This window comes from Gallus gallus, chromosome 9 (genome assembly GCF_016699485.2).
Source record: "Gallus gallus isolate bGalGal1 chromosome 9, bGalGal1.mat.broiler.GRCg7b, whole genome shotgun sequence".
In the NCBI taxonomy this organism is placed as follows: Eukaryota; Metazoa; Chordata; class Aves; order Galliformes; family Phasianidae; genus Gallus; species Gallus gallus.
Window position 1 is genome coordinate 9,605,714 of NC_052540.1, and position 27,003 is coordinate 9,632,716.

A 27,003-nucleotide genomic window follows, 5' to 3' on the forward strand; every position below is an offset into this window, starting at 1 on the left:
ATAACCACGTCACATTTGCATTTGGAAATGCAACAGTAGTGCAGTGAATCAAATGCCATAGACAAAGCGTTAAAAATTGTAACTTGAAGGCTTTGCTCACCTGACATCCAATTGAGAAGCTTGGTGAAATTATCAGTATCCTGCACACTATTAGCAGTTCTGACAAAACCAACGGCAGGGAAGCTGTTGCAATGCCACATAAACATACTAATCTCGCAAAGGTATCACATGGAACAGAGCACAGAGAACTCCTGTGGCCATACCGTTGAGGTTCCAGTGTTGGCACATCCAGAACTCGCCAAGGTGCCTTTGCACTGCATTGACAATCTATCACTATTCTGATTATTCATTAAGATACAAAATGCATCTTGAATGGGGAAAAATGTATTCTGTGTTCTGACTACAATTACAGGAATTTCAAACAAAAAGAATAACATGAAAAGGAGGCAAAAAAGGGTCAAGTCTGCCTTCCCTGCGGGCCTGGTGCTGAGCAAAATATTAACACAGAAACACAAAGGCTTATTTATGTAGTGATCTAAACAAAGGATTCTTTTTATTCCCTTCTTACGCACCGTATTAATTCAGTATTAACTTCACTTGTGCTCATTGGAAGGTGAGATTTGGAAAAGTCAGATTTTGAGGATAATAAGTATTTAGACCAAAACAAAATTAACTTGATTTTCTTCCCAGATTTTTATGCAACCCCCTGACTGCTCCAACTTAATTCTCTGCTGATTTTAGTGATCTGGAATTGTCGGTAAAGCTAAAATTTTGCTGGAAGCAATAAAACGTTGGAAATCTCATCTTGCAAAGTACTTCAGATGTCAGTAAGGCCACAGTAGATAACATTCCCATGCAGGAATATTTCCTCTCCTCTACAGTTTACTTTAGTATAAACAGGCAATGTTCACTCATCAGCTTCATAAAAGATAAATCTGATTTTCTGTAAATGAGATAAAATTCCAGGAGTCAAATCCGGGAATGAAGTTATTGTATCTTACTAAATCAGAGGTAGCAATGAGTTCTGAATCACCCATTTTCTTCATCATTCTCAAGGGCTTAAAGCAAGTAGAGCTTTTTCAGAGGTATAAACAATAATGAAAATTCTCCAGGGATTTAAGTAAAATTTTGCCTTTTTGACAAGTACAGAGAACACATGGCTTTTTGCACGTGGTAAAACAGCACAAAATCTGTTCTCTTGTGTAGGTCAGGGTTGACATGTGCCCCTAATTAGAAAACGCTGAGGAAAGACCACAGCACATATGCTAGTTGTTTGTGGCCTGGCTGAGCCATCTGACTGGTGACCACATTGCTTTGATCAGGCGGCCCAGAAGCCAACCCCTACTCACAGCACCAAACAGAGCTAACACTCAACTCAGACGTCCTGAGTGGGAAGTTCTAACTTAATGGCTGTGTACGTAGTAGGGTTGCACAAAGATCTTATGTTATTTTACAGTTTAATTGATGAGAAAAGAAAACATAAAGCAATTGCCAATACAGTCTGCAAGATGCAAAGATCAAAGGGGCAATAAATAGTGATAAGAAGAAGATTCCTGCTGCAGTGAATACTGGATCAATTATTAGGCTGCTACTAAAAAGTGAAAAAAGATTCCAATACGACATTATTCATCTAGGAACAAAGATTGTACAGCAGATGGGGAAATCTCAGTCCTGAGATGCACAGATTCTGGAAAAAGACTGGAGGGACGTGGCAGATGTTTAACAGTAGCATACTGCATCAGAAGAACAATTATGAACTTGGATATATAAAGACAGCATATCAGGAGGACTGGGAAGTTCTACGGCCTCTGAGTTTAACATTAATCACTAATGGTAACTTCTAACTTTGGTGACAAAGACTGGAGTTTGGAGCATCCCTAGAAGCAGAATAAAAGCCACCTGTTGCTACTCTTCTCAAAAACATATAATGCATCCACAAATAAAGTTTAATCATGAAAAAGAAAAGAGAGAGATCAGAAGGAAAAAAAAATGCATACCCAGAGGAGGAAGGGATTATTCTTTTCTCCACAGGAGGAGAATAATAAGAAAAATAATTTTCTCTGCCGTGTTCACAAGTGGCACTGTGTGTTCCTTAATATTACTGAACTGTAATCCTACAGTTCCCATGAAATTGAAATGCTGGCAGAGGATAAGAAAATAGATTGTGCTGAAGCTCATCAGATTCAGGAAGCCTCATGTTCTGCAACCTGACACGACAGACAAACACGGGAGCGTGCTCACTGCACAGAACGTGCACAGGGCACGTAGCGGGGAGCAGCTGACCCCGCTGTGACAAGGTGACTTAATCAGACCCTGATGCACCAGGCTTTTCAGCCTCCACTGAAGAGACAGAACAAGAGGTAGCACATGGAAGTAAGAATTAAACAAACTATAAGCTGTGCATGAAGTCTAATGCAAATGGTATCTAAACGCAAGAAAAAATTACAGTAGTGCCATGGCTGTAATCAGATATTTTATGAAGTCAGTGTGGATGCTTTTCTAAAGCGAACGATCCAGTTTCAACAGCAGTTCCTGGTTCCAATTTAATGAAATCTTATGGCTGCATTATCAAGTGGTCAATTATTTTACAACAGCATTCTCAAAATTTAAAAGCTTTAAAAATGAGATGAATATAAATGGAGTATTTATTTAGTCTCTGCATAATGAATACTAAAAACAGCAGCACTTCACTTTGTTAGAAGACTATCTAGTTCTGGTCTGATAATTCTAAGAACGTTTACTAGAAGTATTCCTTGAGCACATTCATTTTCTCTTACCACAAAAGTACACTGATTAGTAAAGATCAAATTATAGAAACGATCAGAAGAAAGACCTGCTAAGAAACTCAAACAAGTAATTTTAAAATAATTTACAGAATATGCACCAGGCGTCCGTGCTCCCTGGACACCTACCGACACTGTCAGAAACCTCACGTTTAAAGAAAATGATCTACTTGCTTTTCCTTAGGCCTACATTTTCCAAAATTGCTAACAAGTTTTGGTATCTAACTGAGAGTGATTTTCAGAAAATGCTGAGAATCTTTTATTTGAAAGTCAGGTCTTTTAATAAAGCAATGCTCAAAATTCAGTCTTGGGTTTTCTAAATATGCAGATTTATGGGTTTATACAAAAAGAACAATGAAAGTTGTAATCCTTTTCTTGGATTGAAATGACCAAAGCAGTATTTTGTGTCTTCCTGAAACCAAAATGGACATACTAGCCTTCACACAAAATCTCTTTGAATTAACTGACTTGGCAGCTCTGTCTTGGCTTTTTTATGATGCATCCATTTTCTGAGAGGCAGAGAAGAATTACTTGGAATAAAGATACTTATTTTCATTTGCATTTTGTAGGAACTCCTTTCCCAAGATACAGAAAGCCTTTATTGACAAGTTCCAATAATGTGATTTTTAACTGCTTAATTTAGATCTGAAAAAAATCATCATGAATACATCCCAGTTTAAAGACTTCTTTGGATGTTATTTAACCCTGATGCAAATTTGTTTCTCTAAACTTTTGCCTTTTGTAATAAATCATATCATAGAATGGCCTGGGTTGAAAAGGACCACAATGATTGAGTTTCAACCCCCCTGCTATGTGCAGGGTAGCCAACCACCAGCTCAGGCTGCCCAGAGCCACATCCAGCCTAGCCTTGAATGCCTGCAGGGATGGGGCATCCACAGCCTCCTTGGGCAACCTGTTCCAGTGTGTCACCACACTCTGAGAGAAAAACTTCATCGTAATATGCAACCTAAACCTCCCCTGTCTCAGTTAAAGACCATTCCCCCTTGTCCTATCACTATCCACCCATGTAAACAGCCATTCCCCTTCCTGTTTATATGCTCCTTTCAAGTACTGGAAGGCCACAATGAGGTCTCCCTGGAGCCTTCTCTTCTCCAAGCTAAACAAGCCCAGTTCCCTCAGCCTTTCCTCATAAATCATAATAAGCAGAGATTCATTCTGAGTAATCCAGAGATTAGCAAAAAGACCTGAAATTGCACAATTTCCAAGATGTAAATGGCTTCATACAGGAAATTTCCATTGTGAACATTTCCATTACCAGCCAGTGAGACTCCAGAAAGCAGAGGAAATTCAGATTCAAAAGATCCTGCCTTGCTGTACACTTTCCCTTAGGTACCCTCGGATAGAAAGCTGCCAAATTTGCTTTGAGAAGTAAATAAGGAAACCCAGGTGTTTCACAGTGCTCCTCAGGAGACCATTCCCAGTCTTTGGGGAAGTGCAACATACCAGCTTAGGAGTAGTAAGTGAACAGGAATGACACATTCACCACTGCTGCACATGTAAGACAAAAGGTGTCTGATATGAAAGATTAACAGTTTTGCATCTTGTTCTCCACCCTTGGAGATGTACAGTACATAACAGGAGATTCACAAGGCCAATGAATAAAAAGCTATAAAGCATTTCATGGGCCATAAAGCAACTCCCTCCTCTGCCAATGCATGACTGAAAGAAAAAAGCAGTTCTCAGGATGTGTGTGCCGTGGAGATGCTGAGCTCTCAGCAGAAGAAATGTAAGGCTGAGAGGCAAAAGAGACTTCAAGGGAGGACTTAAAAGAACACTGATATTATTTGGATTACTATGTTATGTAAACTATAGACAACTTTCTTTTTAAAGCATTTACTGGTTAATATAATTCGACAATGAACAAATGTTTTAATGTAAATGTAGTTGGAACACTTTAAAGAGCTACTGCTCAAAGCTGCAGTATGATTAAGTGACCCTGTGGGAACTCCTCATCCATTTCAAATTGGTTGGAGAACTTCAGTACTGGTACAAAATAACCTTTTTTATTTGCACTGAAACAGAACCGGAGCACTTAGAAAATGAATTACCAGAAATCACCACCCAGTATGCACACATTTCTCCATGTCGATGCACAGGAACATCTCTCCTTCCATTCTTTTAGAAGTAGTTTAATGGTAACATAATTGTTGTTGGAATTCAAAGTGATCTTGACAAAAAGAAATAAGAAAAAGAAACAGCAAAAAATGGAAGTTCTACCCTATTAAGAGAGATGTCAGATACATAAAAAACAACACTGGCTAGGAAGCAGTATGGCTCAAAGGATGCTGGGGGTGAGGGAAGAGTCTAAGACATCACAAAGTTATATCATCCGTTACTGGTGCAATGCCAACTAAAAGAAAAAGGTTTCACTTTCAAATGTATGAAAAGAACTGACATAAATAAGATACAGGACGTGATTTCTCAGTTCTTTTGGTACAGGCAAAGCTTCGGCTGGATAAATATTTCCAGTTTGAGGGACCACCCTTCAAAAAAGAGAAAAACAATCTGGAACGTGTCACAGGGAGCCAGTAAAGAGGCTGCCATGATCCAGGAGGAAATACTGAAAGAATGGGTTGGCTTACTCTAGGGAAGAAAATAATAGCTGTGCTTCTACTGAGGAAGGAAGGGAAGGATGGAGACCTGATGTACATAAGTACTATAAAGGGAATGGTGATACGTTACTGTCCACGATGACCTGAAAAGCAGTAAGAAGTGGCCTAATGCCAAAGAAAATCTAGGTTGGATTTTAGGAAAGCACTTTCTAACTCAATTCAACTACTTTGGAGGTTTTAAAAGACAATTATTAAATTAAAATAAATAATTATTAAAATAAAATTAATTAATAATGACTCAAATAAAATTAAATAATTTTAATTAAAACATTAAAAATAATTAATTATTAAATTAAAATAATTAATGCAACATCAATACAATGGCTTGCACTTGAGCTCTTGAACTCCTTCCAGTCTGGCTTTTGTATTATTCCAACACCCACTGCCCTGGGTGCCATCACTCCACTAAAAGGAAATGTCAAGAGATTACTATCTCGAGGAAAGCAAGTAAGAAAGATCCTCGGTGTAAGGCAAATAGAGGCACAGAAAATGAGTGATTTGAAGAGTCCAACTGAACAGTATCGTAAATTAGTCACAGAATCAACAATTGGCTTTGCTATCTCATCAAATTACTTGCATGTATCAGTTAGAGAGTATTTTTATCCTAAACAGATCTTACAGGCTAAGGACTGCATCTGTCCCTCTTCACTAGTCGCACCAAATAAACTCAGAGTAACTCCTGCTGCCTTCAAGGAGTTGTGCTCGGTTACCATACTTCAGCTGAGAACAGAACAGGGATCAGAAAGAACAAGGAGCAATGCCAGTGATCCAGTCTCCTCACAGTGAAGCAGCCCATTCTCTGCCAGCAGCAGTTAGATGCAACACGCAGGGACTGAAATTACATATCACAACAGATTTCTTTTAAATTACCATCCCCAGAACAAACCTGGCATGTCGGATAGAAGCAATTGCATTACTGAATTCACTGTCGATGCTTCTGCAATTGTAAAACTCTTCATAGGCTGGCCTGGAAGAGCCTTGGTATTCGATACGGCTGATGCGACATATTCCCACAATTAGAATAATCAGCATCAGGACGAATGCTACACAGAGTGCCCCAATTATGATGTAAAGGGAGTGACGAGGCATATTTGTTAGGCTCTCTGCCATGTGCCCGGACTTCCACTGCAGATCTGCCAATAAGAAATAGAAGGTATAATTAGTATTTTGTAGTACGAAACAGTACCATATAACCTTCCTGCTGAATGGAATTGTTTTATTATATCCACTTTCAGTATTCTTCTGGAGACTTTTGAGGCCAGGAATACGTAATTTGAAACTTTGCAGGCTCTGCTATGGATATCTCAGCATGCCTGAGGTGCAGCAAATTCAAACAGCACTACTTGATCCTTCAGTCATCTTTTTTGTACCTTTTTAATGATCATAAGTAATCATTTCTCTAGTTTGATCTCCTGTTTAACCCAAATCACAGAACACCACCTAGTTATTCTCACATTATGCTTTACTAAACTACATGCTCTATGAAGGCAGGGAGGTTTTTTACGTAAAAGCTTCCAGTGCTCCATAGATTTTCTGTGCAATTTTTTCCAATAAATTAGTGAATGCTTCTACTAGAATATAATTTAATGCATATTAAACATGTTTGGTTTTATTTTCAAATCCAGGGCTTTGTTGTGTCTGTACCAAAATGCAGACACTTTCAGCCCCAGACTGTTCTCCCAAAACCCTCAAATGCACTTTTCTTGCCTTAATTTTTCTTTCTGTTATTACTATCCAAATTTACTATGTTTTAAATAGCAAGAAAAAACCATTTAAAGTCTTTTTCAAATCCTGAACAGCTTGATAATTTTCACTTTTATTTTATTTTCACTTTTCCATTTATGAAATTTTCAATTTCATAATTTGGAATTAGAGTTAGGTGATCTCCCAGTACAGATCAGTATTCTTGTTAGTTTGCAAGAGTATATTCTCTGACAAAAAAAATTCTACAGCCTAAGTAGATAAGACTTTTTGTCAGTGCACAGACTAGTACAAAAAGCAGGCAGCTCTAGCATCACGCCTCGTACATTTTCTACCTTCAGCCCCATTATTATGACAGCTGTATCAGGGTAAACAATCGTCCCCTCTCATGTACAGAGAAAGCAGAAGTCACTCGAGGAAAAAAAGACTGCCTCTTCAAGAGAGATACAGAGATGACAATACAGGTCTGGGAGTTCTCTCTTACATGTAGGCATGACACTTTGCTCAAGAAACTTATTATCTCTTGCACTAACATCTTCCATCACCATTCTGCCAAAGACCTTGTGTTTAAGGTTCACTCTTAGAATGGCATATGTTCAGACTTGAAAGATTTTGGCTTTGGAACATATCTGGACATGAGTATATTTGGAACCTTCCATTTAAAATGCCTGTACTGAAGAAAAACTATTCCTCTTTTATGAGATGTATAGTGCCCTGCAAAGCACAGGAAGGCAGATATGCATTCCTATCAAGAACCAGCATTTCAAGGACAAAAGGACACTTCACGAGCACTGAGCACACTATAGTCTTCTCTCAAGTGTAAGTTCCCTGAAAGATCTCAAAGCAGAAATTATAGTAAAGTTAATCTGGAAGAGGCTTTTTGTATTTATATATCCCAAACCTTTTTCTACAAATAATGCCCAAACTATTGTCTGTCAATGCCAAGCAAATTATCCATCAGTTGCTTATGTCCTCACACTCTTATTAACTTCAGATTTCTTATTAGCCTGTACTTCCCTCTAGGGTTCATTTTTGGCAGTCCTTTAAGGCTACGGTCTCATAAATTATTTCAGACCTGGAATGGACTTGAATCACTCTATCTACAGAAATCTGACATACTTCACACATTATTTCTAGAAGGTGACTGTTCCTTTTTTAAATGGACTTCTGCTTTACACTGTTTGGGAAACTCCCTTTACTTAATGACGAATGCAGTCTGGGAACGGGGCTGTCAAGGATGTGCTTTGAGAATGTTAGCATATTCCTAGCAGTCGCCTCTCAAAGATATTGATGATGGTTAAGTGATCTGAACCCCTGAGTTACAATCACAAGTTTAGCAGCATCTGTAGATAGAATCTGCATTTATCACAGAAATACAGGGTAACAAACAGGCAGTGGGGAAAAAAAAATCTATTTTAGAGGCAAGTAGGGGGAAAGTCTGAAAGATTAGCACATGGGATTCAACAGGGCACAGTTTGAAGAAATGGATGCTTTTCGTATATAATAGTAAAGGGCTGTCCTGAAGCACCCCAAGCCTGTACTTTCTCGGACTTCGTGTCGGCAAATTTGCTCTGTGTTTATGGGACTGCTTGTTACTGTTGTTTTTTTTTTTAATCTTCCTCAGAGATCAGTGAAGTTTTGATCTGCCTGAATCATTCAGGGATTTAATGTTTCTGAAGTGCTGTTACTGCGATTTGCTTGGGCAGGCAATGAGGAGCAAGTGCAGCTGTGCTCTGTGCAGTTTGGGATAGGTTTCTATTTTTGTCCTGCAGCACATTCATCACACATGGTGGTTTCTGTCAGGTTGTCAGACTAAGCCAAAATCAGATCTCATGTGAGCAGATATATGGCAAGACAGTCCTGCTTTGGACTCTGTGTCTTCCGTCTCTGTATGATAAGTATGAGAGATATTTCTTCCCTTCTTCTTCAGCAGATAAAAATACAAAGATTAACAGCTTATACTCCAAAGATTAGAAAGAACATGACAGGTCAGAATGACAGTATTTCTGTCAATTGTCATAGTACGATTAATTAATTAAGAATTAGATTTCAATGAGCACCACACAGTCTGCACTACAAATACATTTTAGTGTTAGTTCTCAAGTAACCATCAGGCTTGGCTTACCTTGATAACTACATTGATAATTACAGCAGTGGCAAAGGTTATGATATTAACTATATAACCAGCAGGCATTAGAGAATCCACCAGAGGCACTTTGTAACCATTTTCACACTGAATGCCCCATTAACTTTTTAGGCAAATACAGTTCATCTTGAAAGAAAAATCTCTTATTTATAATTAAGACCAATTTAATCCTATTTAATTGCAATTGCTAACACTGGTAAAGAACCATAAGGTGTTCTCATAAATATCACAGTTCATCTAGGTGAATTACATTTCTCTTCACTGTTTGTTTTTTTGTTGTTGTTGTTATTGCTGTATATACAGAGCTTGAAAACTGAAGAATGCCACCTGACAGAAGGATAACCCTGAAATCCTGCTGGGGTAGTGACCTCAAGCTGGTAAAACAGATAGCTAGTAAAATAAAATGGGGAACTAACAGTAATTGGAGAAATTTTCAACAAGCTAAGTACAATCAGCCTCCTTCACAGCCAGTAACAGAAAGTCACAGAAGATAAAATGTGCTGTATTTAGTCAAATGACTCCCTAAGAGCAGTCCATCTTGTCTTTTTCCAGTGCTCAGAGGGATGGTCGGATAGAGAGGAAGCCAGTGTACAGTGTATAAATCTAATTTCCAATACACTATTATCCATAAAATGCTGAAGCAATATAATAACATGACAAGGGGCTATGGGGAGACCAGCAGAAGCAGATACACCAAAAGATTCAACCTTTAGAGCTGAATAGAAATTCCTTGCACCATTGACTCAGCTCCAGCAAGCCCAGATGTGCTATATCTGTTTATAAAGGAGCTGGGTATGGACGTTTTATTTCTAGACATGACCAGACTGGGATCAGATCAGACAGATAACTCTTAGCTCTGAGCACAAAGAACTTCCCACAGGTACATAATTCTGTAGAAAAACCTGCAGATCAAAATGCTTTTAAATCCTTCTGCAAAGTGATTTCTTCTAAACTCAGTCCCTCTCTATTTGCATGATCCTCTATATAGCTGTTAAAATCCAGGGAGTTTAGGAAAGCTTCCACACGCAGCTTTGTGTATTAGCCATTGTACTGATTAGAGAGGCTGCGCATCCATACCTACATCTTGCTGTTGTGAAGCATCATAGGGCCCTATAACAACACAGCATTTTCATTTGATGTTGGGTAAAAGAAACTTTACTAGCAAGGGAAACTGACATTTGTTGATGTTAAGCTTATAAACTAGTGGTAGACTGCATTTTTAATATCTCTACACTACTATTCCATATATAAACTCCAGTATCTGGTTTGTTTGGAAAAAAATATATATATATCCACAGTAATTTCAGCCTCTTCAATTGAAAGCAATTACCACGAAAAATACAATATGATTTATTCTCCAAATATTGAGGTGGGAAGAAAAGGACCAATATTTCTGGTTAAAAATCAGGCTTGCAGTGTTATCAATGCCAATTAACACTCAGATAATTTCCTGCCTCCTGTCACAGCAGTCACAAGATAAAAGAACAGATCAGTGATGTCAGTGAAAGACTTGCAACAGTAGTAACTACATGCTGTTGCTTCTTCCCATCATGTAATCTTACACAGTTCACAAGCATGTAATGAACAGAACTTTCAAGTTCTTGAGCAGCAGATGAGGCCACTGCCGTTCACATATAACCAGATGCTACATGTAGAGAAATATGCACTAAGCAGAGACAATCTCCTCACTCAAGAGAATGATGTTTCAAGTATAGTTTTATCCACTTGCAGACTTACAAATCAGATCAGAAAGAATTGATGTTGACCACTCACAGATGTAAGCTTGAACCTCAGCTGTCTTATTTAGTTATTAGAGGTATATGTCCCTTCCAGGGGGATGCAGGAGTAATTGAGCAGCTGGGGGCTGAAAAGGCTCCTTCCACTCTCTGTTCTGCTTTCTCCCCATTTTCCCACATTTACACTATGTATCTGAGGTGGAAAGCACCAAACTCTTAGTGACCCTAGGGCATGACAGCCAAAGGGCTCCAGAGCAAACATCCCTGATTTCATACAGCTCATCTGCAAGGCTCAGAAGCATGCAGCCCTCCCCCTTTTCCCTTAGTTATTCATTCCATGTTGTAACAGAAATGTAATTGTTACTATGCCCAGGCACTCCATGAAATATGTCTACAGGATGCTTATTGCTTTCTCCAAGAACTAAGCTCATCTGTCAGCCCACTACTTAGTAGCTAACAAAGACAGAATTGCACTGCCTTGCTCATTAACTCAGTGACACCTGAGACATGCATGTCAAGAACCCGTCAGTAAAAGCTCATCTGATCACCGTGTAGCACCAGCAATACAGTCAGCAATGCAGTCAGCTGTCAGTACAGCCAGCACGCAGCACTGTGTTCCCAACACCGTGCTGGGTGGTAACATTTTGGCTTAAAGTAGGGACTACCCCTGAGAATAGAAATAAACTTAAAAAGCAGTTGGTATATTTAAGCAATGTTTTAGTAAAAAATGAAGCTTGATTTTGTCCTTGTGGAAATTATATATAGAAAACATTTTTTATTTCAGCCTTTGTGTAGGCATTGTCTCATGAATGCACAATAGGAATTTTCTGAGTGCTGATTCCCTTCTGTTCAATTTTTTTTTTAACTTATTGCATATCTCTGCAATGTTAGCTGTGTAAAATGTTAGAGGTGTAAATAACACCTGTGTAATATCTTGAAGGGATCCATGGCCATGGCATCCGAGCATTCAAGAACAGCTAAACTTGAGTAGAGAAGACATCTGTAGCCCAAGAATGAGACATCAGTGAAATATAAAGTAGCCCTCTGTGCAGCAGGAATAAAGACTAATTTCTGTATTAAATATTGCACAGTTGGGCTTCATATTTCCCTCCTCTCATGTACTCTCTACTGCTTAATAAGTGCAAGCTTGCACTAAAGCTTTCCTCTAAGGGGGATCACAATGGAGCTTTTACCAAACCTTCCCTAAGTCTTACTAAATGTTCAGAAATACTTTGTCAGGGAGACCTTTACCTTCCCAACAAATCTGGTGGAAATTACTCCTAAAAAAAGTGGTAACAGCATGTGCACACCAGTCAGCATAATTACACAGTCCTGGTGTCCTGAGGGAAGCAAGTTCAAAATAGTTCTGTGGAAACATTTCTAGAACTGCAGGTGCTCAGAAGTCAGCACCAGTCTGCTAATACTGTGCACGTAGCTCTTTACGCAAGGTGAGTACAAAAATAAGCTCTGAAGCATACGTGCAATTAAGAGACGAACTGCTTAGTGCCCAACTGTGAGGTAGCATCTTTGGCAATCTGGTCCAACACATCACCAGGCGAGGTGCCAGAAATACAGTTCTCCAACTTTCACAGCCAGTTTTGAAATGCTATGGCCTTATCTTCATCCAGATCATCCTCATGCTTCATCCCTATTGTCCAAATCTAGTTCAGCATTCAACAGAATTTTGATAATTTACAGATGATTCAGATTATTTGTAGAGACAGATATTTGGAGGTAAATGTAAATTTCTGTAGTGTAAGCCAGTATCATTTTTGGAAGCTTTCAAGACAGTTAAGCACATATACACACACACACATATACATACATACATATATATATATAAAAGCCAGCTATTTAAAGGTTTTACAAAACTTACGTATTTCGCAGTTTGCACCAACCCACCCGTGTGGACAGTGACAAGTGTAACCACCGGGCTGATCTATGCAAGTTCCAGCATGGTGACATGGGTTGCTGTCACAGTCATTAATGTCAATTTCACATTCTTCACCTTGTATCAGGAAGGAAAAAAAAAAAGAAAACAATTAAAAAAAAAAAAAAAACTTCTATATAGCAGCCGTCTCATACATCAGACATGTCATCAATGTCATTTGATTTTTGTCTGATGGCTTAATACCTTATAGCTCAAAATCATCTCTGTTCTCAGAGTGGGTCCAGAGGAGGGCCACAAAGATGCTCAGAGGGCTGGAGCACCTCTCTTATACAGGCAGGCTGAGGGAGTTGGATGCCCCCTCCCTGGAGGCATTCAAGGCCAGGCTGGATGGGTCTTTGAGCAACCTGGTCTAGCTGGACGTGTTCCTGCCTATCGCAGGGGGTTGGAACCACATGATCTTAAAGGTCCCTTCCAACCCAAACCACTTCACGAATCTATGATTGTTCACAATCTGCAGAAGAGAATGCTCTGAGAAGACCTCCTCGTGGCCTCCCACTACTTGAATGGAGCTTACAAGCAGGAAGGGCACTGACTTTTTTCTTACACAGGCTGATAGTGACAGGAGAAAGGGGTGTGGCTTTAAATTAAAAGAGAGGCACTTTAGATGTTAGGAAGAAATTTTTTACTCAGAGGGCGGCAAGGCCCTGGCACTGCTGCCCAGACAGCTGTGGGTGCCCCATCCCTGGACGTGTTTAAGGCCAGGCTGGATGGGGCCATGGGCAGTCTGATCTGGTGTGGGGCAACCAGCCCACAGCTGGGAGGTTGGAACTGGGTGATCTTTGAAGTTCCTTCCAACCCAAACCATTCTATGATTCTATGAACATCAAAAATATTCCATAAGTCCTTCAAGAAGTAAAACTTACAGAGCCCCTAGAAAGGAAATATCCTTGTTCAACCAGGTGAGAACAAAGCTTAATGGCTAAGTGACTTGACTTACCTCACTCAGAGTATCTCTATGCTTGCTTTAAATATAAATTCTTTCTAAAGCAAATGCAATATAACAAATTGCCATATATATCCTTATAATATAGGCAATAAGTGACTCTGAGAAACAGTCACTGTGCAACAGCAAGCATAGAACAAAAAGTACTATTTGATCTACAAAAGGCTATGAATAGGTTCATCTATTAGTATCACTTCGTTGCTACCTTATATGACTAACAGAGTATCAAGTTCTAGAATATCTTACAGCAGATTATTTTGATTACACCAATTATATCAGTTTAAATATAAGGCCAAAGGATTAAATGGGCTGCTTACCATTACTCTGAAAGTACCAACTGATCTGTAACAAGCACTTTAGGGCTTTCAACAATTGTATATTCAGGTAATCGAAAGAGTGGTTTCTTCAGTTCACAGTAATTAATGGGTCAAAGTTACAACATCTTCCAGTTTCAACAGGGTCCAATTAGTACATTGGCTTACCTGTAATTCCTCAAAATACTGTTTTTTAAAATGCAATGTAGTCTTAAGCAGAAATCTCAGAAGGTACACTAGACAGACATTTGCCTTGTGAATTCCCTTCAACAGCATACTTTTTTTGCTACAAAACTTTTTAATTTGAAAGCAGTTGCAAGAAATATCAATAAATTTTTATTCCCACTAGACTGACTACAATTCACCAACATCCAAATTAATTAATGTTCTTCAAGAGATGCTGTCTTATTTGGTGTTTGTCTTCTTTTTGGACACGGTAAACACTGACATCTAAACATCCTGTGTAAGGTACAAATTACTTGCCTGCATATCCAGGTGCACAAATACATGTGGCATTCAGCCCTTCACTGTCACAGGTGCCACCATTCTGACAGTTGATGTTAACACAGGGATCTTTGTATAACTCACAGAGACTTCCTGAAAAGGAATAATTAGTAACTGCCGTTAACATTATGCACATTGACAGTCTGGAATCAGAACAGGTGGGAACTTCATCTGGAAGAGTGCAATGATGTGCAACTTCCAAGCCTGCTGTAAGACTGCATCCATACATTCTGTGGTGGTGAAGCTTTAATACATGTGCTTTCCCACTGCCCTTGCGACCCCCAAGGGAGGTAGGGCAATTTCTGCTAACAAGACCTGCAGGAGTTTCTACAAAAAACAATGACATAGTGATGCATAATCTGATCAGCTATTCTTCAATAAAATTTAAACAATAATCATCTTCAGTAATAACTGAACATAAAAATGTAATTATATACATAAGCATTCCGATGCCTCTCATTGACTTTCGCAGGAAACGGAGGAGCACAGCTGAGGCAATTAAGAGGATAGATTAATTTATTCAAATGCATAGCTATAAGTAAACACTTGAGTTAGTCAGCTTCTACTTCTGCAGTGAAGCAGAGGAGGCCAGCAGGGCCAGGAGCTACCAGGAGCCTGCCCAGGGGAAGGCGGGGGGGGACTGTGGACAGGGAAAGGTGTTAGTAAAGTTGAAGCCCACGTAATAGCCCACATAATATCTGGAGTCAGTTACCTCTGCTCTGTTCATTAATTACATACATTAAGTATGGAAAGAAGAAAGCTCAGTAATCAGCAAAAGCTGCTCAGAGGACCAGGTCCAATGCTTTCATTTGAAGCAAAATGCACTGAACGCACAGAGCTCTCACTTGCATGTACAGATTGGTGGAAAGCAGAAGATGAAGTCATAAAGTTATGGTTAAGTGCCCTTTAAATTGTTATGAAAAGCTGAGGGTCATCTCCTCACTAAGCCTCTAAAGTGATGAAGAACAGAGCAATCACCAGCACGGAATGAATATTTAGCCTCAAAAAGCTGTTAAATGAGCGTTACTTATCAACACAGATAAAGGCTGATACTCTTAATGAGAAAAAATGCTGGGGTAATGTTCCTTAAAACATAATCATTCCGTGTTTATATATATATATATATAATAGAAATAATACATAAGTTCAAAGCATTCTCACAGCATGACTCCAAACAGAATACACAAAACAAAGCAGCTGTAGCCTTCCACAGAGGGATGGATGTATCACAGGGAGCTGCTAAGTGCTACACTGTCTAAAGCTGAAATCTAGTGTAAGATAGAAGGTTTTGTACAGTAAAGCACATACTTTCCTGCTCTATATATAAATCATTTGTGAAACACTGAAGACAGATTCCATTCAAGTATACCCAGGACCAGATGTGCTTAACATGGTAAAGCAGTCACAGAACTACTGCTGTCTCTGGGCTTCACAGTCTTCTAAATGAACAGCCAAAAGAAAAAAACCTTCCCTTTTTATTCCTTTGTGCTAATCTGTTTTGAATACTAATATTTTGTCACTGTGTTTTTAACTCACTTCACTAGGAAAATCCAAAATAAGATTTGGAAAGCTCTCCATGTAATGGCTCCCAAGAATAGCTGATGAAATAATTTTATTATGTTTTCTTTGAAAACCCCTTCGCTTTCTAACTCAACTTAAAAACAATAGGAAAGAAGCACCCTTCAGAAGAACAGATTCCACTTGTCGCCATGCAGGAGCATACATTTCTCAGTGAGTAACTACACAAGCTAGCCACCTCTGCACTACTCCGAACTACTCATGGGATCAGGATTTACACCAGAGCTTGCTGCTATTTATTTTACATGTGGGATTTATTTCTGCTCAATGGAGGATTCGGTATATCAGTTTTTAACCAATCCTATAATAAAAATAATACATGGAACATTCAAAAAACAAGAGACAAGAGCCATTTTACCTTCATATTCAGCAAGACACAAGCACTTGTAGCCATTTTCGAGGTCTCTGCAGGTGGCCCCATTCTGGCAGGGTGTAGAAAGGCATTCATTGTATTCTTCCTCACAGTAAAGGCCGTGGTAACCTAAATCACACAGAAAGGAAATAAAGACTAAAAATGAAACACTTCCCAGTCCAAATTAATAATTACACTTTGATAGATTGTGGGCAGGTGCGTGCTAGTTGAAATACACTGTGCAGACAGATACACGTTGAGACATTAATTTAAGGACATCTGCTCCATAGGTAAAATGACAAAAAAGAAATCCAGGAATCCGAGACAACCCAGCCACTCTCCGTGTGATAAAGCACAGCGAGGCGGCAGGCACTGAGGCAGCTGGCCAAGGCCACTATGAGCAATGCAAATGGCTGCACTCAGACGACAAAATGGAATAATCTATTAGCTACACGTTTGAGTTTTGTTGAATCCTTGCCACAAAGAAACTTTTCATCAAAGAGGAGATAACTGTAAAGCAGTAGTTAGAATGATAATATATTTTAACTTTAATACTGTACAATGTCAAAACATTTCAGAAGCATTAAGGTATTTTATTTATATGGTATTCCCAAGTATAGCAGGGAGGTATTATGGTCTGGCTATTCAGACAAAGAAAATTGGAGCACAGAAGAGTTTTGAGGCCTGTTAAGGGCCACTCCCTTTTACCATAAAATAAGAAAAAGGGAGTGAATCTGCTTGAAATATATACGATCATCGGTCTTCACAGTAGTCGAAAAGTCTTCCTAGACAATATTTCTAGGAAATAAACTGGTCACAATGCTCAGTAAGCATAAATAATGCGATTAAATGCAACATAAACATTGCTTCCTCCCTGGTAAACAGGTGTGTCTGACCAATGACAAAAGGCAATCTGCTAAACTGTCTCTAAGCAGTTATTTCCCACTTGTTTGGAATTCAGGGAGTGCTTCATAATTAGCCAAATAACCTTTAGGGGAAGGTTCAGAATTTAAGAGCACAAACAAAATATGTTCTTTCTTGAAAGTACAATGACAAATAGTACAAAGATTTGTACTAAAACATGCATTTTTCATAATGCTTATATCCTTTCTGGAAATTATGGCAAACACCAAGTTAAAAGAATTTTGCATTTTCTCTCTTCAGCTGCTCACTATGTTCTGCTACCAACTTCGTGCCACAGTACCACACAGCCTGCCTGCACACTGGTCAGGAGGTTAACATCAACTGAATTGACTGGATAATGAAGACAAACAATTGCCTTCCATGTTTTCTTAAATAATTTGGCTTTGTGAAAACATAGCACCATCTCTTCTTTCCTCACCTATGGGAAAAGTGAGGATAGGCATTCTAGCCCAACAGCAGAAGCAGCTGTTAAACATTTAACCCTCTTCCCTCATCACAGCCAGTATTTCTCTCTTGACCTCTTGTTACTGTGATGCAATACCACGAATACGTACTTGTAATCTGTAATACAATGCTGTGCGTTGTAATAGGTTTTATATGGTTTTTATAAAAGCACAAGATAGATACACACATTGTGATTTTGCACAAAACTGTGTTTTTATATTAAGTAGCCAGACTAGTAGCTTACTAAGAAACATTCCAGAACCATTTTCTCAAAAGCTAGGAGAAGATGCATCTCTGCCATGTGCAGCCCCCCCAGCCCTCACCCACAGCACTGCACCTGCTGGCACCGAATCTCCTCCCGCAGCTCCTCAGAAGGGCTTCTCTTCACACTTGCTTTAAAACTGCACTGGTGTATGAACCATGTATGGTACTGGATGTGGACATATGTCTTCAAGATTATTCAAACTAATAATTGTGGGGTTTTTTTAATTAAAGAATTGAGATGGAATTGGGGGAATATTTCAGAAATAAATATTTCAGAGTAACAGATTATAGCACAGTTGCTTCCTTTGTAGCACGAAGATTAAACTCACAAGCAGTGCCAAATACAGCTATATGCCTACCATCTTGTGTATAACATTTCTATGGACATGTTCAGAAATGAATGCCACGTACATTAACAACACTACTCTATCTGCTGCATCCTGAGCAGGAGAAAACACATTTGTCATTGCGGCTTTAAAAAGGGCACCTAAAAAGATTAAATTCTTTTTCCAGGTCACTACAGAGTGAATATACTTTCAGTTTCATGCACATCAGCAGAATCTACCATTGACAGTTTCACTTTGATCTAACTCTTCAGAGTTAGGGAAAGGGACAGTGAACCTAAAAGGTAAAATAAAATAAAGATGTCCCTGCATTACCTCTTCTCCTTCTACACAACTGTCCTTTGCTATCCATCTTCACAAGGGCAGCAACAGATCAGCTGCCACTCTCACTTGGATTCCCAAATCCTTCCTGCTGTAGCAACAGGGAGGCATGGGCTACAGACAACGACCTGTGCTGAGGTGCTTTTCAACAGGGCTGTGTTAAAAATTGCAAAGGGAAAGAACATGAAAGGGAACACAAGATCTGTATGAAGCAGGCTGATGAGAAGCCATGGGCTTTGTCAGAGCCTTCAAGAACAAGTTGATGGGGCAAAAGATACAGCAGTGTTTGCCAACCTCCTGAGAATATCTGCTCTAACAGGTTAACAAAAGGGAGAGAGAGATGCTTCCTCTCTCTTCGTAAGTCGATAAAGAACAAGGCTGAAAGCTTTTGAAGGTCTCTCAGGCACTGGCTCCTTGGCAGCAATTCCCTGTGCTTATCCACACTTAACACTTTAGCAAATTAAGACAGTAGGACAAAACCCATCTTTATCGGGAAGGCCAAATGAGATAAAAAGCAACAGAGAACTCTAATTCACAAGGAAAATCAGCTCATACACAGCTCCTCACTAACTTAGTTGTATATTATGTGGTCAAGAAATAAACGTGTTCATTTAAAATCTAACTCTGAAATGCTGACTTTTTTTTCCTTCCCAATTTGGAAATGAGAATATACAAAAGCATCAGTCAGCTTTCCAAGTTAATTTATACAAATTAGCTTTTCTGTACAAGCTAGTACATGGTGTAGGTTATCCATAACTATGCTCATGAGAGTCAACACACACAAAAATCAGTAGCAAATGCCTGGTTGTGAGTGTTCTGCAAATCGTGATATGCAAGATATACAAGTATAATAGCTATCATTTCTCATTCATCATGTGTTTTTGGCCAGTGTACCAATCCGGAAACCAAACTGCCTACTAAGCAAGGGAACTTTCACAGGCCGTGGTTTAATTGTAACTGTTTAAAATTCCTCTCTTGTTTAATTTTTGAGGCAAGAGTAACAAAAATGAAAATCCAAATGACACTGTATACCTTCTGGTAGAAACTGCATAAAGGAAGGATGGCATTCAAGTTGAAAATAGAAGCAAAATTCTGCAGTGCTTTGCTTTTACAATAAGAAATTACATCCTCTGTCAAATACCTCATAAAAAGAACATGGCATCATGGACTGAACACACAAACAGTGTGTTCTTTTTTAAACAGTGGGTTTCAGAGATAATGTATAACCAATATAGAAGGGAGTTCTAAAATGTTAATTACTAAACTTACTACTAATATATCTGTATTATGTGCATTCATTCTGTGGCATATTTGAAAGTGAGAGATTCCCACACAAAAAAAAGTCTTGGAGCTAGGCATACTGACATAGAGAGCCTGCAAACCAGAGAGCCTCCAAACTCACAAAGCAGATATCATTTCTTTCCCACTAATGTATGGTAATGTCTCTCTGTAGTTCAGAATGTTTATTATTAACCTTTGGTAACGCTACCAAGCTGCACACATTTTATTCAACAACATCATAAGTACTGTAACAGACTGTCAAAGTCTTCCCTGTTTTTCCCAAACCAGGAGACACTGAGTGTTGCTTCCAGGGGTGCCACTGGAGGGCCCTCGGACAACAACTGACACTCTGCAAATCCGATCCCTTTTTATACTAGACATTTGGAAGACGGTTTTTACACTAACTGGGAAGGCAAGACTGCTGATGATTTTTTGTATTGCTTCTACATGGCTAAAATACCTCTTTTGTGTTTCAATTCCTACAATTCTTTTCAGAACTTTCCAGACCATATCTAGCATAGATATTTTTCTTAAATGCTCTTCAAAGTTCTTTGGCTGTTTATTTTTTTCAGTCAACTATGGTTCCAGTCATACATTTAAAACCACTTAAGGATCAAATCCTATTGGTATATACTGATCACTTTCAGTGTCGTGCAGAGTTAGGCAACTCTGCATCTCAATAGTTTTGCCTTCCTCCAGAGATTTTTGTTCACTGTGTCCTAATGCCTTATACCACACAATAGCTAGAAAAACAGCACTTTCCTGTTCAGAAAATAAACAGGCTAACAGAACACAGACTAGCCAGTCAAGGAACAGGTTGATACTATCAAGCAACTCTCATATCCCTGCCTCTTGAGTGTGTCCATCTCCCCCTCCCCCCCTCAGCCATCTACACATTTCTGTAATTATTTAGAACTTCAATGTTTTTTTCTCTTGTTCACAGCCTCTATTTAGCAATCATTTTTTTTCCAATTGTACTTTGTTCAGTTACGTTGTCTGTTTCCAATCCTTTCCCCAAAATTACTGTCATGTTCTCCAGTCTTTCCCTCAAACTTTTCAACTCCAATGACACTGATATCTCACCCAAGAAAGATTTATCCTGCATACTACTCTTCTATAATATAACAGTAAGTATCAACCAGGCCATATGGATCTCAGTGGGTATTTTCAGTGCTTACCCTGCAACTTCTGATTTTCCAAATGGAATGTGTAGATTCCTAGCATTATTCTAAACAGATAGAACATCTGCTCAATGTGTTTTATGTACTGAAAAGAAAAAAATGAAGTAATTTTGAAGTATACATTGAAACCTACATATAAAAATACTAGAAGACTTATAAAAATATGTAATGTAACTGTTTGGTACAAACCGGGACTACAGAGGCATTTGTAACTGGTTCCAACACTGCGACAAATGCCATGGGCACAAGGATTCAGAGCACAGAAGTCAATCAGCTGAGCACACGTAGGTCCTGTAAATCCAGAACTACAACTGCAGGAGTAGACAAGTCTATCTGCATAGCAAGTTCCATTGTTCTGGCAGGGTGATGATGCACAAGGGTCTATTTTTTCCTCACAAGAGGTTCCTAAAAACCCTAAAAGATATAAATGTTTTTGATAATTAAATATTTTGGTAACCAAATAATTTAAACAATTAAACAAATGTAAAATTAAACCATTGACACACAGTGACACTTTTCTATTAAATGAAAACTAGAAAAGTACATACTTTCTATATATTTTATACTCAAATTTTACCAGTCAACATGAAGATATAAGCAGTTTCAGGCAGCATTACACTATCGTGTGATTAAGACAGAGAAGTGAAGAAAATATTTATTGAATCTGGCAGGGCTTATCCACATTCTTAACTGTACCTGGCTAGAGAAGCAGAAGTGATTTTCTAGGGATCAGGAACAGAACAGACAGGTAGATTAAAAAAAAAAAAGCCAAAATTGACTTTTTTTCATTAAAGTTAATGTGTTGGTTAAGAATAACAGCCTCTACAGGACCACATGAGTATAACTCATATATTATATGAGTTACATATTAGTAGCATAATATACAACATATATTAGTCATATATTAGAAGCATAAAAGAATAGCTTATTTGATGAAAATGTTTCTTATTAGCAGATAATTATTTGTTAAAGCAACACCATATAAAAATTAGGTAGGAAGAAATGAGTATCCTTGCAAGGGAGTTGTTTGGGGTTTTTTTTGTGTGTGTTTTGTTGTTTGATTGTGGAGATCGCAGCCACATTTCAGATATCCTTCAGAATCAGAGGGGGAAATAAGCAATTGCACGTACAAAAGCTTTTAACCAGAAAGAGAAATTAACAAAAAAAAGGCACAGAATATGTCTGATGGTGACAGAAAGGATGAAGATGGAGGAGATGTCTCTGTTCTAAACCAACTCTGAGCATGAAGACAAATAATGACAGATGACACTTTGGATTAACGTTCAATCTGTAAATCTTACCCCTGATGAAATGAAGTGGATTATTGACCTTATATCTATAGCTTTTATATTTTAAAAGTCTTAATGTTGTATTTAAAAGATAATCTATTGGAAGTGAATCTCTGTACAGTATAAAGTTTATGATGAATACCAAAAGTGAGTCCAAATGCTACATTCAATACCTACTTTACAGCATCCCATTATCTTTTAATGACTGTGTAAATATTTTTGTTCTATACAACGCCATTCCACATTTCAAGCAAGGAGGAAATAGTTCTAAATTAATTTTGACAGATGTGTTAATTTCAGAGCATTTTGAGTTTCTCTGCTTTTTAATAATTCACAATTCACATTCAGGCGAATTAAATAGTAATTGTGTTCAAATGTTGTCAGGAAGTTGGCATTTCTGAAAAGAAGCACATTAGAAAGTAGATCAATCTACATTACTAACCCATACGGTGTACCAGAAAGAACTATTCCAAAAATTAATAAAACACAGATTATTGTAACTATTAAAAAGATCAAAAGATTACAACTGCCCTTTAACTATTAACAGTTAATTATAAGTAACTCCTAATCAGTAGATCAGGAAAGAAAAGCAGATCTTGCAGGGCATAGGCAAAGAACATAGGCAAGGCCCTTCTGCCCTCTCCATTCTGATGTCCGGTGACTCAGATTGGTTCATGGGCTTTATCAGTACCTCCTGCTCACTGATGTTGAAGAGAAACAGCCTATAAATGACTACTGGGGAATCCTATAGGAGAAGTCCTTCCTGTAGACAATAACTGAATAACCATCAGAAAGTGAATGGAATGGAAACCCTAAAACCAAATCTCTAATTCCAGCAATAGTCTGCTGTTAAATTTAAAAAGCCTGTGCTTTTATCATAAAATCCTGGATGGATTTAAAGGAATCTGCAAAGACTTTTAACTGTTACCAGGAGGAAATCAGTCAGTGAGTCTGGTAAATCTCTACAGTAACTCTGAAACTGGATTTAAAAAGATCAAGGAGATCTGGGGTCACACAATGATACTTACATTGCTTTACTACAACCTTTGCAATAATCTTCCCTACAAAGAGAAGCATACTGGCAGATGGCTAATGTTTCAAGTGACAGAGCTCCTCAAGAACATATGAAAGTTTAAAATATGCTGAAACATGTTGCCCTCATGCTATCTTTGACTGCACTGTGAAATAAGCTTAGTTCATTCTGAAAATACTAATCTTATGTATGAGTTTAATGTCTGAAAACTCTAGAATCATCAGTAGTTATGCATCCGAATTGAAGATGTGTTATTTTGGCATTTCTGATAGTACATATGAGTCCATATCAATAAAATTGTTGAAATTAATGTAAATAAAAATCAGGTTCGGATATATATTGATTGAAAGCAGAATAAAGCATTATTACAGGATTACATTTAACTGCAGGAAATTATCCCTTGAATTGCTCTTCAGCTAGCTGACACAAACACAACCTTGCATCTAGGTCATTGGTGTAACAGGGACATGACCAAAATGCAGAAACAACACAGAAGGCAAAGGGGAAAAGCAGTATTAGAAAACAATTATACTGCTCAAAGACACAATGCACTATTTGTGCTTGCATGAAACAGACCGTTTGGTTAGATGCCAAAGAGAATAAAAGTTAGCAGTCAGGTGATATTCTTTACATATTGCTACAGACCTCCAGGGCAGCAATAGAAAGTAGATCAAAAAATATTTCCAGAGCTAGAAAAGCTCTGGATAGAAGCCGAATTCCTCATCACGGGGGGATTTTAATTACTTGGCTACTGGAAGCAAGAGTCAAGTAATAAATCAAGCAACTTGAATGCTTCCTGAAGTGCCGTACAACTGCTTTTTGTACAGTTTGCCGAACAACCAGCTTGCCAGAATGTTATGTTAGACCCAATTCCAAGAAATACACAAACGTGAAAATTTAAGCTTGTGAATTACTCGGTCTAGAGACTACAAAAACCTTTAGATCTGAAAGACATGTATTACTTTCCCCCACAGAAATTTGTTCCGTGAGGAAATGTGAGACGTCTGATGGAATTTCATCCGAATTCTGTAAAGGAAAAAAAAAAAAAATACTCATCATAAGAAAACAAGAAACAATTCAAAAGGACTTGCAAGGTGTTGATGGAAATTCACCTAGCTAAGTCTCAACACATAAAGATGAACAGAGGCCAAAGACATTAAAGCATTACGGAGACATCTACAAAAAAACAGGAGCAATTTGGAAAGATGCCAGGTGAAAGCATTAGATTAGCAGAAACTGAACAGCCATAAAATTTTTAATTAACAGCACAATATTCTACAGGTAAATTAAACTCTCTTATGGCAATGTGAAGAACTCCGCATTCTGCAGTCACCAGTAACCTTGGGAAATCTTACACACACAACAGCTGTGTATCCTATTTTCCTGGAATTAAAACGTATAATAGGTTAATTACATGCAAGCCTAAAGAAGTTATAATCATATTTCCAAGATCTGATCCAGAAAAATTTTCTGTGTGAATGATGAAGTCTAGAAAATGTGAAGAACATAAAACTTAAACAATTCTTTATACAGACAAGTAAATTATTTTCTACTCATCACTATATTTCATGGTGAAAATATGCACTTTCTAGCTGCTATTGCAAATCAACATATATGAATCACAACTTAGCATCTTCTATAGCTGTCAAGCTCTATACTTTTTAAACCACAGAAACCACAGTAAGAACATCCTTTAATCTGCTGTTTTCTGGTTATCAGCAGGTATTTCAGAGAACTTTTGTTGTCATTTACATAGCTCTAATTCCCTGCAGCTGGTCAAGTCAGATTGGCAATAGAAAATAAAAATCAGCTTGAAAATTCAAATTTCAAGAAACCTAGACATTAAACTGTCAATCATAACATTGTTTCCTGCCTACTTCTTTCTACTGGATGGTTATGAAATCCATTATTGGAAAATTATTTCAAAAATATGCTAATTTGAATTAAAAGCTTTCTGCCACTCCAGTCAGAGCTGGTGAGCTCCACATAAAGAAAGTAGAAAACTCCCAAGAACCCCTAATAGGACTACACGTTTTCCTGTCGATTAAGTATTTACTGTAAATGTTTTTGCTTATTTCCAACCTTGTTTGTTTGTTTGTTTTTGTCTATGTTTCAATTTATTATTTGTATATTGAACTCCAGGGTGCTTTGGGAATTTATATAATTTCTCACTGATTCAAAGATGTTGAAGTAACTGAATTTATAAAATGATCAGCAGTATCCTAATTAACAATATTACTACCAATGCAGTGGTAGGTTATACATAACAATAAGTGAAAGAAAATAAAAACAGGTATTTGACAGATAGATGTGGTTATTTACAGAATCATTTTGAATATAAATTTCAAACATCCATGTCCAAGTTGACAGATGTTTACTTGGGGGTGGGGTTAGAATTTTTGGAAATTTATTTGCATGGTCATCTGAAGGCAATATTTGCTAAGTATGTTAAGTATGATAATCAAAGATGAACAGGCAGTAATAAAGACATCCCAAATATCCTTTAAATGCATTCTTCAGTCTTTAACATTGTTCAAGTTCATTCATTACAGCTTTGAACATAAATTCTGATTTGCTCTTAAATAAAGGGTGACTCATCCACTTCATATAACAATCTATTTTCTAGCATTTTGGACGCATTAAAATCTGTGATGCTTCACACAGAAAATGGAATCTTCAAGCCTAAAGAACTTTACCTTATTAAAAGACTCTTAAGACTCTAACATTGTCTAAAGAGTAGTCATAAAATGCTTATATTCGATGTAGGCTTCTTTTTCAGCACCTCATATCTCACCTTTGGTGTGCTTTCACATTCCTCTCTCATGAGCCACAGATCCCACATGAAAGAAAAATGTACAGTCTCAAGAATATTCCTCTCTGTTTCCATTTCATTCCATTTTCTGCCATTTTTCCCTTTTCCATTTGTAATACTTCCCACCTGCTCTTGTCTTTTTCTGCCTATCCATACAGAACCTCCAGTTTTAGTTCTTAAACATGTATAAGCTCTCTGGCTACCTTTCCCCCACTGCGCTGAATTAGCAGTACAGAAAGAAAGGCCTCTTCTCAACAAGCAATTGCTATTACGCACAGCAGGAGAATGGAAGCAGAGCTGGAGATCTTGCTTAAATTAGAAACCTATCATGGTTTTGGTTTTCTGTGTGTGTGTGTGGCTTTTTTAATGGAAAATTTGAAGACACTAAAAATAGCAACTTACTGCACCTGTAATTTTCAATTACCTACTCTTTGCTTTATTTACAAAAATAACCACATCTTTCCAAACA

At 38.0% G+C, this 27,003-nt stretch overlaps 1 protein-coding gene across 1 annotated transcript in view; it reads right to left on the minus strand.

Annotated features, from left to right (window-relative positions):
* Positions 1-27,003, minus strand: part of DNER (delta/notch like EGF repeat containing) — a 106,718-nt gene that overhangs the window by 1,542 nt on the left and 78,173 nt on the right. The window contains exons 8-12 of the mRNA XM_422604.8: positions 21,590-21,814; positions 16,648-16,770; positions 14,691-14,804; positions 12,876-13,007; positions 6,303-6,549 (exon numbers count right to left, since the gene is read on the minus strand). Coding sequence (XP_422604.3) covers positions 6,303-6,549; positions 12,876-13,007; positions 14,691-14,804; positions 16,648-16,770; positions 21,590-21,814 — 841 coding nt within the window. The remainder of the gene's footprint in view (positions 1-6,302; positions 6,550-12,875; positions 13,008-14,690; positions 14,805-16,647; positions 16,771-21,589; positions 21,815-27,003) is intronic.